Source organism: Scleropages formosus, chromosome 17, assembly GCF_900964775.1.
Source record: "Scleropages formosus chromosome 17, fSclFor1.1, whole genome shotgun sequence".
NCBI lineage: Eukaryota > Metazoa > Chordata > Actinopteri > Osteoglossiformes > Osteoglossidae > Scleropages > Scleropages formosus.
This window is the reverse complement of record NC_041822.1, coordinates 14,882,867-14,896,270: the sequence shown is the minus strand read 5'-3', so window position 1 is coordinate 14,896,270 and position 13,404 is coordinate 14,882,867. Positions and strand designations below refer to the sequence as shown.

Genomic DNA, 13,404 nt, shown 5'->3' with positions numbered 1-13,404 from the left:
TGTATTGCTTTATCGCTTTCGTCTGAAGGAAGCGAAATTTGGAGATGATAGGAGTAAATTCTATAATGAGTGTTTATTATGTTTATAGGACTGCAGCTAGTTGATCACGTATATTGTCAAGTGTAAAATGGCAAATGTACCATGTTGAAAATGTGGCCTTACTTGACACAAAGCATTGCAGGAGATATGAATCCTTCTGTCACTTGTGATGGGTTTACTTGTGGGCTAAAGCATCTGGTGTCAATGTCTTTTCGGCTGAATGTGTCATGTTCCCCGAGATGTGCAGCGGCTCAGACAGCACAGCACAGCACCCTGGACAGTACCGCCTTCCCAAGCACTGGAATGGACAGGTGGGCACCCACCAGCATCACTGTTCATCCTGCAAAATATTGTAACGGCGAATAAAAAGCGGTTTCTACTAGTTTACACTATTTACACCCTTTGCTTCACGTAGAAAAAGACACTGTACTTCATCAAGTTACGTTTTAGGTTACTAACAGCTTACCTCTAAATTTGGAAGGACGTGCGTGACAGCTCAGCAGAGGGTGTGATCGCTGTTGGTAATTAATTCGGCTTTGTCGGCGTGCGACACGACGAACGCGCTCTTCTGCCTGGTTTTGCCTTTACACGCTTCCAGCGCAACAGCGAAGCAGCGCGCGGCTCTACACGCGGGCACACCACACCGCTGAGGAAAATGCACAAGAGGGGTTGAGTGAGGGAGCGCGACCCTCGCGCTGCGCTCCCATTGGCTGAGCAAGCACGCGCACGGCCTCCCGCGCGCTGCGATAAGCGGCTCCGCGATGGGCGCGGAGACACCTGACGCGGCGACGCAAACATACCGTGGTGGGGGGGGCGGGGGGCAGAGGGAAGAAGGCTGCCCGGGGGGGCGGTGTCCCGGCTGTCCGCCGCGGGGACGCAGGAGCCGCTCGAAACCGTGCGAAGAACAAAAGGTGCGACAGTGGGGAGAGGACTAAATGATCATTTTTGCGTGTTCTGCCGCCACACAGGGCACTTCGGAAAGGTGAGGCAGGCCCCTGTGTATGTGTGTGTGTGTGTGTGTGTGTGTGTGTGTTGTCTGTGTGTGTTGTGTCTTTAACGTGGACTGTCACTTCAACACTTGTGTCCCATTCTCATCTTAATCCTCCTGACAGTGCGCGCTGCTTGTTGTATCCGCTAAGGCGCTATTATCCGCCGCCCTGGATGGACGAAACAGATTTATAAAGCCTTATAAACGTTAAATATTTTTCTGTAATATTTCTATGACACACAAGAAACTGTTGCTCTGCTGCACATCCGTCTTACTCTACTAGTCACCTGGAAAGGTGGCTTCAAAAACACGGAGAAAGAAGGTATTTCCATATGATCACTCTCTGAGCATCCTAATATTACTATATTATTATATACCTAGTAGCCTACTGTATGTATTCTTCATCCCACTTATTATATATAATTATATTAGTAATATATTATTAGTACAATATAATATTATGCATTATAATTATACTATATCTATAAATAGTATTTATTGCATATGTATTTGATAATATCATATATACTATACATTCATATATATAGGCTATATATCCTAATATAAAAGATAACATAGATTTATTTTGTTTAAATGTTTATATCATTTTCATGGACTTACCCTATAATGTGAGTCATATTGCTTTAGTTAGTGGCTCTTTTTGAAGACACATTTCACGTTAGTGATGCGTATTGTCTGTTTTATGTTATTTTATCATTTGCAGCGGAGTTTTGAAATTGCTACTCCTGCATGTGTGAAAATGAGCATTGTGTAGTTAGGAAATGTAATACTTTACCATTGTTTCCTCGTGTTATATTTATTTCAGATGCATTAGGGATGGGCGAGCGTTGTATAGTAACTCATAGTATCTCAGAGTTCTTGTGGTCTGTTTTTCACTGTTGTACAGTGTGACTTCCTCTGAATCAAGGCCACACGGGTCTGTGTTTTCCTTTTTTTAAATCTTAGAATGCCTTGATAACTGTATGATTATTTCTTACAATGTGTGTCTGTTTAATAGGTGATTGAATTGACCAGGAGTACTGTACTTAATTTCAGTGGTATAAAAAGTTGGGAGCTGAAAGTCTGGTGTTGGCAAGACACAAAAATATTAGCATTTAGACTCAGGTAATTCAGAAATATTGGGGCTTCCTTGGACACGTGTCTTCTGTCTTGTTTTGTCGCTGCTTAATTTCAACATTTTTGAGCCTAAATCCCACTTTAATTTAAGAATTTTCTGCCCTAACAGTGTACTACTGTCCTAACAGTGTTTATTTACCAATATTCTGAAGCTTTTGCAGTAACTAGCTCCCTCTGTTATCATTATGTTGTGTCCTAGCTGGCAGTTTTATCCAGTGGGAGTTATATTTTTATAGGCTGAATTAATCACTGCAGTGATTCAGGTTATGCTCCTCACCAAACCTTTAGATTGTAAATTCATATCTTTCAACTACCAGCAGATCCCTGTGCTCCAGCCACTTTTATGCTAAGCTTGTACATTTATATTAGACACATACAAAACGTTACACTCTTTTGTTGCCGTGTTCCAGAGAAGAGCTTATGAAACCAGCACAAACAAGTTTGAAAACAGAGCTCTCTGTGACAAAGGGAATCCACCAGAGACCCAACACCCCCTCCCTCGGCTGCTGCCTTTATGAACTGCAGAAACAGCGCACATTATTAGTAATGAGGAGACAAAATTAAGTTACAGTGTATATACTTTAAGTAATCTGCATATTTTTTTCCATTCTTCACATTCTGTATTGAAAAAAAAAATCATTGACTCAAGTTAGCAAGCTTCAAAGTCATAATGTATTGAAATCTAAAACCATTTCATTTATTTATCTGGCAGTTACAGAGTGGACGCAGCAGTAAAAACCTCACCAGAAGAGTCACTGGTTTTCCTTATACAGCCCCTACTAAGACCATTCTAGAACATCCTGTTGCCATTTCATGAGTACATTATATTTATTGATTTTTCTGACACCTTTCTCCAAAGCAACGAATATTAACTCACCAACATTGATTTGCCCATTTATACAGCTGGGTATATATACAAGGGAGCAGTGGTACTCTCGCTATATTTTACTCATTGTCACAAACAGTTTCTCGGTATGATCCATAACTAAGACATTCCTGCTGTTGTCTAAAGAGGTGAAAAACAACAAAAAAAGACTCAAACACAGTGATTCTGTAGTCTGTACTTGGAAATTGATGGAAAAATTAAACAGTTAGGGCAGCTGATTGCATAGTGGTTAGTACTGCTGCCTTTAGCCCCAAAGGGCACAGTTCTGAATGCCACCTCTAGCTGTAGTACCCTTCAGAAAGGTACTTACCTTAAAATTGCTCTAGTCAAATTACCCAGTTGTAAATGGAGTAAATAATTGTAAATTGCTTTCATCAGCTAAATGAATAAATGTAATTATGCAAGCAGGCAGAAGTACTTACTTTTCCATTTTTTCACTTAGCAGACGCTTTTCTCCAAAGCGACGTACATCTACTTCAGTAGTATTGATGAAAAGGCTTGGATTGGGGTTGTGGAGAGGAGTGAGAATCCTCTTTTGGACATGTTTGCCCTCTCAGATTTCACTGCTGACTGCTGGTACCAACACTTCTCCCAATGGGAGGGCCCCTGGCCTTCCTTTGTTATGCCTGTCTTTTCATTCCTTGTCCTGTATTCACGGGAAATGTGCGTCTCAATTAACATACGCAAGAGTAGCTGTGTGTGTATGTGTATATGTGTTTGAAAGAGACAGGGAGGGGAAAAGCGAGGAGAGAATGACAAAAGGTAGGGAAAAAGATGTCAGAGGCAAGTCCTGCACTCAAGTTCTCACATACTGCAGTGACCAAGATGCTTCTCTCTTCTTCTGTCAGACTCGTGGTATTTTGCTGCCTCTTTGGTTGCTAATCTTCTCCCCGTTCAAAGCTAGGAGATGAGTAGGTACGCAGGTGAGTATTCGTTCCTCTTGTCTCTTTTGCTGTGTGAGCAGCTTTGCTTCTTAACACGATCACGTGCCAACCCCTCATCTAAGGACATCTGTTTCTGCATGAGGACACCGAGCGGGTAACTGAACGGTCTGTCCAGTGGTATCTTAGGGCTAGCATCCTCTGAGGGTGCATCTGCTGCTGTTCATACACAAAGGCAGTGGCACAGGAGGCAAGTTTCCTGGTTCATAAATTTACTGCTGTAGCGATATCTGGACCTACTTCTCACCTTATACTCTATCTGCTCCATAAACTTTCATTAGGTATTTCTTTAAAAAGAAAAAACCTGCTCTCTATCTCCAAGTTGTACTTCACTCTGGAGAAAGGTGTCTGCTAAAGCATCATCTGTGAATGTCGAGAGATCACAGCAGGATTTGCTTTTAGGAGGTGTCGTAAATTCAGACCTTAAAATTTGATGCATATTTGGTGCTGAGCTTGTCTGCTTTATTGTTTTTAGATTTTTTTCTGTGTTACCTGATTATAAAGATTATCCAGTTTTTAGGTGGGCTTGGTGGGGGGCACGGTGGTGCACTGGGTTGGACCGGGTCCTGCTCTCTGGTGGGTCCGGGGTTCGAGTCCCGCTTCGGGTGTCTTGAGACGGGCTGGCGTCCCATCCTGGGTGTGTCCCCTCCCCCTCTGGCCTTACGCCCTGTGTTGCCGGGTAGGCTCCGGTTCCCCGCGACCCCGTATGGGACAAGTGGGTCAGAAAGTGTGTGTGGGTGTGTGGGCTTGTAATACCTTCTTAAACTTCTTTATTATTATTATTGGTTGTGGTGGTTGTTAGCAGATATTTTGTCTGTAGCAAATTAAAAAGGTAATTTTATGCTGCTATTTTGTAATTTACATTGGAAATCTACTGTGCCACATGTCGGTCTTTCAGTGTAAACTTTTCTTTGTGTAAAAAAAGTTGTTCTCTAAATTAGTGCTGTGGCAGCAAATAGAAAGCTACTGTCCTCCAGAGTGGGGTGCTATGATCTGAACCAGGGCATAGTATGCAACTTTTTAAGGAATCTTTTGTACGGCTTCACCAACCATCACCATCCATAATGGAAATATGTAAACAACTTAAGTGCCAAGCAGCTAAGTAAAATTGTGAAGCAGACCCTAAAGAGGACTTTCCCTAACTGATTAAAGTCTTTCTGGGTTTTTGGTTTTCCGCATATAATCAAACAAGTAAAACTTCCCATGGTAAGTTACTAATGTACTGTACTATGAGTTACTGAGGTAGTGCAGCGTGATTAGTAAGTGGACTGCATATTTCCGTGTTGGAAATGTTTCTAGTTAGTGACTTGTGCTTGAACTGGCATCAGTCTGACCACAATATACCGGATCGCGTAATCTGTGTCGTGCCACGGCGTTCAATGATTATTTCCAAAATTGGAAAAACGGGCTAATTTGTGGAAAAATTTGTGGCGCAATAATGGGGAGGGGAAAAAGAATTGTAAATGAGAGGAAAAGCCCGTGCACACCTGCATGGGGCATCTGCACCTGCGAGGAGGGCTAATTGACGGAGTCGGCTTGCTTTGTGGTGCAAACCTGTGCCCCTTTTCTACGAAGAGTCCTTTTCAGCTGTTGAGATCAATGGGGCCATATTCATGCAGGGAGCAGACGTGAATGTGCGCAAAGTCGTTTGAAGGCTACGGAACTGGAGCGTTTATAAAAATGCCCCCTCCCATGTCTTTCATTTCTTCGACTATGGGTGATGGCTCAAAAACAGAGGGTCTCCCTGTTTTGCAGCCTGGCAAGCTCATTCATGGCTTGACACTGGTTCAAGCTTCTGTGATCCTCCTTTTGCACCTGCTCCACATATGGAGGCTGCTCCTGGGGACAACAGTGGAGGTCCCCTGTCAAAATTACAGAGCAGGGACTGAGTGAGTGAAACACAGCCAATAATGTCTTTCTTAAACTCCCCTGTATGCAATATAGCAGCTTTCTCTCAGGCCATGGAGAGACAGAGAGCCCAAGTTCACCCCTGTGTTTGTTTGGATCAGCTTTAGCCGAGTTGCGGTCCAGAGCTCCAAATTTCAGTCCAACAGTTAGTGGGCTTTTTTTTTTTCTTTATCAGTAGCTGTAAATATGGATCCTGGTTTGCCTTGTGCTATAAACGACCTGTGAAACAGAAGCAGAAGTCAACATGGTATCCCATGGAATCCCTACATGCCTTATTTTTCTGCCTGTTATTGCTGAGAAATACTGTAGGCTGTCAGCGCATTGCCTTTGTCACCGTACATGCATTAGCTTGTGTTTCAACACCTTATGCTAGAGGAAAAAGACCTTCTGCTGACGAGTCTTCCTGTAGGCAGAACAAATTCAGCTGGAGACTGAAACACTGTTTTTCATTTTGACTGATAAATGCTTACTCATGAGTCTATTTGTATTCTCATAGAATTTTTAAAAATAGCACAACTCAGCAGACGCCATAAACAAACTAGTGTGCATGGTTGCCATTGACTTAAACGAAACTAAATGGTATGCTCGGTGGTTGCATGGACTGCTGAGCCACTGTTTACCCATCTCAGTGGAAAGTCTCTGGAGCATCATATTCCAGTGATGCATCAGGGTTAATTACCACCTCATTTTCTTCCTCTTTCTTGCCCTGATCTCTTTGCTCCTCACTGGATACTTCGTTAAGGCCTTGTGTCTAAGGATCCTGCTGTAATCACATCATGAGAAGTCTTGTGAGAAGAACAATACCTCATGAGGGTCTATGTATGCACATGCCTAACGCTATTGTTTTGCTGGTGGACTAGTTTTCCATGAAATTAGAGGTTTTAGAGAGCTGATAGGAAGGCTCAGATCCATTATTTAGAAAGGTTGGGAGATAGGCCCTCTCGACCTTGTGTCTTCCACAGAGGCCGAATGTGGAGTCCAGACTAGAGCAGACTGAAGCTGGGACTAAAGGAGGGATAAATAAAGCTCAGATTAGCACCAGTGACGGCTGCATTTACTAATAGTAATTGTGAAGCAGGAAGAGAGAGAAGGGAAAGGTAAGGAGGTGAGATGAGTGAGTGAACAGCAGGAAACTGCAGCCTAGCTCAGTTTGTTTTCTGTGACCCTTGTCAAACTGCCTCAGCAACCAGGAACGTTCAAGAAGGAAAGTCATGCTCTCGGATTTGACTCTTAAGTAAATTAAGAGAAAAGGACAGCAATACCAAATTTTTAACAGCTCTCTGGTAGCGATGCAGCACTTAAAATGTCTGAGAGCTGCTGAAAGTGCAGTGGAAGATCGACTTATTTATTGGAAAGCTGTAAGTTCAGTTTCTAGGAGTGACACCAGTTTTGTATCCTTTCAGAAGAGTATATGTAACTAAAATAAATAAATATCATTGGTTGCTATAGATATACAACTGCCTAACTGCCTCACCTGATCAAGGAGTGACAGGGAAAACTGGCCAAGTGCTGATAGTTTGACTGGATCCAATGAAGTCATCCAGAGTAGTCTAAGAACAAGGAGGAGGACACAGGTGGTCAGAGGGGCTTGTGTGACCCATCCAAGCAGGGTCTCCACGGAAACACTGAGACGAAGAGGCTTCTGATGTCAAAGAGCATGTTTACGGCAACAGCAATGGACATGGCAGAACTATATGATGGTGAGGCTCAATCTTTCCTGTTTATAGAAACCCACGTAAAACACGTAAAGCCAAGACAGGTTGAAGCAATTCACACCTCAGTTTTTTTTTTTTTTCTTAAATATTGTGTCTAGGTGCAGCTGGACTTCTTTCATACCGGTTGATGTAAATTGAACCAAACTGGATCACTAAGTTTCTTAACCCATGCCTTTGAAATGAAGCGTAAAATATATGGATGAGTGCAGCTATTTCATGTGTGAGTCATTTACCTAACAGCTTTTTGGAGTGGAACTTGAGGTGCACCGTTCTCTAAAAAGGCTAAAGGCTTATTTGATTGCTCTCCTGTGTCTGGTCTACCTTTGCTCCCAGGTCCAGAACAATTAATATTAACAGTTACTCTGGAATTACTTGGTAATGTGCAGTAGAGGCTACAGTCCTCCCACAGCACCAGAAAATACTGGGTCATTTACTTTCATATTATGTTATAGGGTGCTAGAGAGTATTTTTTTCATATTTTTCTGTGTGGTAACATAAGTAGATTTTCAAACAAATTATTCTGTCTATGCCTACATATCTGAGTTGGTGTTCCTGTGTTTTGTGCATGTGTACATTTGCTTACTTTGCTTATGTGTGTTGAATATCGTGTGTACCTGCCCACAGGTGACCCAAAGCCACAAGCCTCCAGAGGAGGGCCTTCCACCATGAGCTAAACCCAGACTCCAGTAGCAGGATGACAGCCGTGTGTCCAGGCGAAACGTCTGATGCTGTAGGGAACAGTGAAGGCTGCGCCCGCTGGAGCCACCAGGACAGCTCAGACATCTGCACTGATGATGAGAGTGGGCCTCCGCGCCGTCTCACGCCCCTGGAAAAGCTCAACCTGGACATGTGCCAGGATGACAAAGTCGCCCGTGAGCTCACGGTGGGCCGCAGGATCGGCTTTTACAAAATCCGTGGCGAAATTGGCTGTGGGAACTTCTCACATGTCAAGCTGGGCATTCATGCCCTCACTAAAGGTGTGTCTTACCTGTGACAGTGGTGTGACACAAGTGTTCTTTTATTATAAATTAGAATAACTGTAAGAGTAAAATTGCCTGTGGTTGTTATACTATGCAAAAAGTAGTAGGCTAAAAGTAACCCCGCTCTGGTTCATTATTGGAAAGAGCAACTGCTGGGTCTTTTAGCCTTCTCTTGTTGGATTCGGCCAATTGCTGTTATGTGTTTTCCCAGTATATGTTAAGTAATTTCCCTGTGCTGGCTTTACAGAACTATTCACAGCTGGACTATACAAATCAATGAAGTAGTTTCAGTTTTTTTTGTATGATTCATTCCACTGGCTAAGAGCATAATCCATCATCTAGGATCAGCTATAGAACTCGGTAAGATGGATGTGTTCCATCTCATTATGACCAGTAACATTTTGAGGTTCAGATATGACAGTGGGCTGCTGAGAGAAGCAAACACGCCTAAGCAATGTCATTAATGATCAGTGGGGCAATAGTTTGCACATTTTTGTTCCATATATCAGGCTTCTTCTTTATTGTGACTGGATAAACTAATTGATTTCTTTCTTTGCTGACAGATCCTCCCAGAGCAATTGAGTACTCTGTGCAATGTAGCATAAAAACATCCTAGTTCTGTGTTACAGAAGGAGTACTATAAAGGGTAGCCAGTCTTACTTTCCTAGCTCCCACAGTGCAATTGTTCTGAGATTAGCATGAAAAGTTTGATACCAATTCTGATTAACAACAGCACTGCTTGATTAATATGTATGGAGGTACAACAAAAAATCTCTTTGCCCTTGTGCTGACCTGGTGACGAAAATCCCTCCTTTTATCTCAGTGGATTAAAGTTCATTATTGATTCATTTATTTTCTGCACCCCATTTTGTGAGTTATAACATTTTTTCTCTTTCATTTACCATCAGTGCAGACAAAGCTTGAAAGAGATGGCATGTTCCACCTCTGAATTGCTAATGACTTTGCTGTGATGAGTGCTGACGATAAGGCATCCCAGTTCTAATGGGAACGATCAAGCTGAAGTAGAAGCTCTGTCCTTGAATTAGATGGACTGATCATTAGTGCTGTGCTTCTTTGAAGAAATATGGAATTACTGCATACTTCATCAAAAATCAAGTGTCAGTGATAGCAGTGTATCATTTATTCCTTACAGTGCTAAAAGGAATAAATGGTGAAATATATTTATAAAAATTACTCATTCACAATAATCCAAAATAGGGGTGTAACCATTTGCCAGGTGTTTATGGGGAGGCAGAAATATCTGCTGGAGTAATCAAAGAAGTTACACAAAAGCACTGCAGGGACAAACTTGTTTTGGCTTTGTTTGCACGTAGGAGCTACTTTGTGTCAATTGGGGCTCATTCATGTCAGCAGTGAGCCTTGCTTGGGAACTTCCATATGAAAACAGCAGACAGCATTCATCATGTATCTAATGAATAGCAAAAACCTGAATTGCCAAAATAAGTACACCAGTAAGCAGACAGCAGTTCTCACTGTGTATGAACAAATAGACAAAGATGAAAGTCTATAAATAAAGTAAAATAACTGGGACACTTGTGCTGCACCCAAATTTAAAGTGAGTGTGCTTTTTTAAAATTTTGCAGGTTAAGGGTTTAGACTTCTGGACAAATGCTCAAGGCTCTAGTCCCACAATACTTATATTCCTTTCAGAAATAACTTAATCTGGATTGCTTTGGTAAAGTTCTGTATTTAATAATAAACCACAAAAGTAAATGTTATTATGAAGCAGTAATTTTACCTAACCTGTCCAAAATTAAGATTCCACGTACTTTGCTTCTGCTTCTAGACAAAGTGGCAATCAAAATCCTGGACAAGACCAAGCTGGACCAGAAGACGCAGCGGCTGCTTTCACGGGAGATCTCCAGCATGGAGCGGCTACATCACCCCAACATCATCCGGTTGTATGAGGTGGTGGAGACGCTTTCCCGTCTGCACCTGGTCATGGAGTACGCTGCAGGAGGGGAGCTCTACACCAAAATCAGCACCGAGGGAAAGCTGTCAGACATTGACAGCAAGATTGTCTTTTCCCAGATCCTGTCTGCTGTCAAGCACATGGTTAGGCTCCTCATCAGTGTAATGATAGTCTTCAGGCCTCTTTAGTTTTTAATTTTTAAATTATCCTTTGTGTGTTTGAGAAGGTCGTTTTGCATTTTGCTAAGCCTCTGATTTTTAAAGTGTTATCAGAATAACTTATAAATCATACCTGTTTATACAGATTCATTAAAACTATTACTTGACTTGAATAGAGGATAACAGTATTTTCTGGACGCATGTAAAGCTGCATGATATTTCTAAGCACAACTTTGTCACAGTACGCTAAAGGTAACTGCAAGGCTCAAAAGTGATCAAATTTTCATAATAAAAAGAATTAACCTTCATTCCCCCCCCACCAAAAGAACACAGATCACTGCACTTCATGTTCAATATGCAGTATGTTTGTTTTTATGCTTAGTTTCATATTAAAAAACAGTATTCACCACATATAGAGCTCCCAAGGTTCTATAGAGTGGATTATACTGGAAATTTCTGGCTTACTATTTTTTAGAAAATATCAGTAATTATCACATTATACAGTGCTTACATGTTTTTCTTCGGTGTAGCTGGTCTGCCCCCCATTTCCTGAATAAATCAGAAGATTAGTACAGGAGAATATTACATTTATTTTTTTTACACTCCTAATGTTATTTGCTGCATCCCTTTTTAGTCCCAGGTGGCACAAATTGATCCCTATCTTTGACTAGTCAGAGAGGTCACTAACCTGAACATACACATGTATCAGTACTCAACATGAAGGGTCAAGTTTTCCAGATACAGATTAAGATTTCTCTTCAAATAAAATGGATTTTCAGTGGATTTTGAAAATACAATCGTTACTGACTACAGTTTATCCTAAACTTAGCACAATTTATACAGACCTATAATTATGTCAGTATATAATCTGCATCTGGTGTTTCCAGGACTTATAAATCTGTGTAGTGCAAATTATATGACAAAATACATTTTAAAAAGCACAAAATAAAGTATTATGATCCCCATATGGTAACATAGCTCATCCATATACAATACACACACACACACTGGCTGAAGCCGCTTGTCCCGAACGGGGTTGCGACGAGCAGGAGCCTAACCTGGCAACACAGGGTGCCAGGCTGGAGGGGGAGGGGACACACTGCAGATGGGATGCCAGGCCATCACAAGGCACCCAAAGCAGGACTTGAACCCCAGACCTGCCAGAGTGCAGGACCCGACCAAACCTGCTGCACCACTGCCCCACCGCACCCCCGATATACAATATAGTTTCCTGTTTCTCGTTTCCAGTGTAAATACCTGATTTCAGTACAAGACTTATGGCTAGGACTATTAAATGTGTCATCATTTTGAAAGACAGTTTTAACAAAATCTGTCTGTCTTATCCTCAGCATGACAATAACATCATCCATCGGGATCTGAAGGCCGAGAATGTCTTTTACACCTGCAGCACATGTGTGAAGGTGGGCGATTTTGGGTTCAGCACCATCAGCCAACGGGATGAGACTTTAAACACCTTCTGTGGCTCACCGCCATACGCTGCACCCGAACTGTTCCGCGACGAGCACTATGTGGGTGTGCATGTGGATGTGTGGGCACTGGGTGTTCTGCTCTTCTTCATGGTGACGGGCACTATGCCTTTTCGTGCTGATACAGTAGCCAAGCTGAAGCGTTGCATTCTGGACGGCACATATACCTTTCCACCCTGGGTGCCTGAGCCGTGCCATCGGTTGATCCGGGCAATCCTGCAGCCACAACCTTCAGACCGTTGCAGCATAGAGCAGATGATGGCCTGTGAGTGGCTGCTACCCGTGGACTTCCCTCGTGCGTTGGAGCCCTTCCACTTGGATCCTCTCCACTTGGCAGAGGCAGGTCCAGGTGAGCTGGAGGAGGACGAGCTTGAGGTAAAGAGTGCCCTAGAGGCCCTGGGCATCACAGCGGAGCACATTCGCAACAACCAGGGAAAAGACTGTCGCAGCTCCATCACGGGCGTGTACCGTATCCTACTGCACCGTGCACACCGCCGACGGGCTATGGAGAGCATGCCTGTTGCCATGCATGTGCCTGCAGACCCTAAGAAGGACCATCTGCGAGCATACCGCAGCCTGCGACACACCTCTAAGCTCTGTGCCATTCTGTGATGAACACTTTGTTCTGCTGCTATCATGAATGGTCAGACTACTATTTCTTCTCATGGAACTTCTCATGGGCAGGAGAACCATGTCTTAAATTATTAGCGATTTGGTTGCGATTTTGATCAGCTGTTGTACATATTTTTCATTTTATTTGAAAATAAATATGATTATTGTTTTTGTGGACTGTGGTGTGATATAAATACCCACATTTATAATGCTCAGTTTCTTGGGTTACGGTGGAACACTGAGCCGAAGTCATGCCATGAATTTTTCAGTAAGTTATTGTGAATGCAGAATATGAAATTATTTTCTCTCATTTTATATCATATTCCTAATGAAAATACAGAAAAATAATAAGTACACATATTTTACAGAAAAATTTTGATGTTTTTTGAAGGTCTTGAAATGATTTGGATCAGTGTGAGCCCAACACTGCAGATTATCATTGTCCTTCCTTAGAGAGCACGCAGAAAGCAGTTTGATAGTGCAGAAATCGTAGCAAGCAAAATAAATACCATGAGTCATCCACATTCTGAGACACATGGCAGTTCTTTCAAAGAAAGAAAACACGACACAGGTCTGTTCATTCCTTTCTATATAGGTAGGTTTGCTTTAAGTTTTCTTGT

General features: G+C 42.4%; 1 protein-coding gene across 4 annotated transcripts; it reads left to right on the top strand.

The window, feature by feature from the left end:
* The first annotated feature begins 860 nt into the window (after nt 1-860).
* nim1ka (NIM1 serine/threonine protein kinase a) lies at nt 861-12,784 on the top strand. 4 transcript variants are annotated; one of them, XM_018758963.2, is made up of 5 exons: nt 861-1,021; nt 3,899-3,973; nt 8,239-8,591; nt 10,402-10,670; nt 12,035-12,784. In XM_018758963.2, the coding sequence occupies exons 3-5, from the start codon at nt 8,309-8,311 to the stop codon at nt 12,782-12,784; spliced, it is 1,302 nt and encodes a 433-aa protein (XP_018614479.1). In that variant the 5' UTR covers nt 861-1,021; nt 3,899-3,973; nt 8,239-8,308. The 4 variants fall into 4 exon arrangements, with proteins under 4 accessions (XP_018614479.1, XP_018614477.1, XP_018614480.1 ...); XM_018758964.1 differs by lacking the exons at nt 861-1,021; nt 3,899-3,973 and adding exons at nt 7,365-7,599; nt 7,713-7,834; XM_018758961.2 differs by lacking the exon at nt 3,899-3,973.
* The last annotated feature ends 620 nt before the right edge of the window (nt 12,785-13,404 follow it).

Coding starts and splice junctions, on each gene's coding strand:
- nim1ka (XM_018758961.2), top strand. CDS start 8,309: ATGACAGCCGTGTGTCCAGGCGAAACGTCTGATGCTGTAGGGAACAGT. Junction 8,592..10,401: donor CATTCATGCCCTCACTAAAG/GTGTGTCTTACC, acceptor TTCTGCTTCTAG/ACAAAGTGGCAATCAAAATC. Junction 10,671..12,034: donor TGTCTGCTGTCAAGCACATG/GTTAGGCTCCTC, acceptor TCTTATCCTCAG/CATGACAATAACATCATCCA.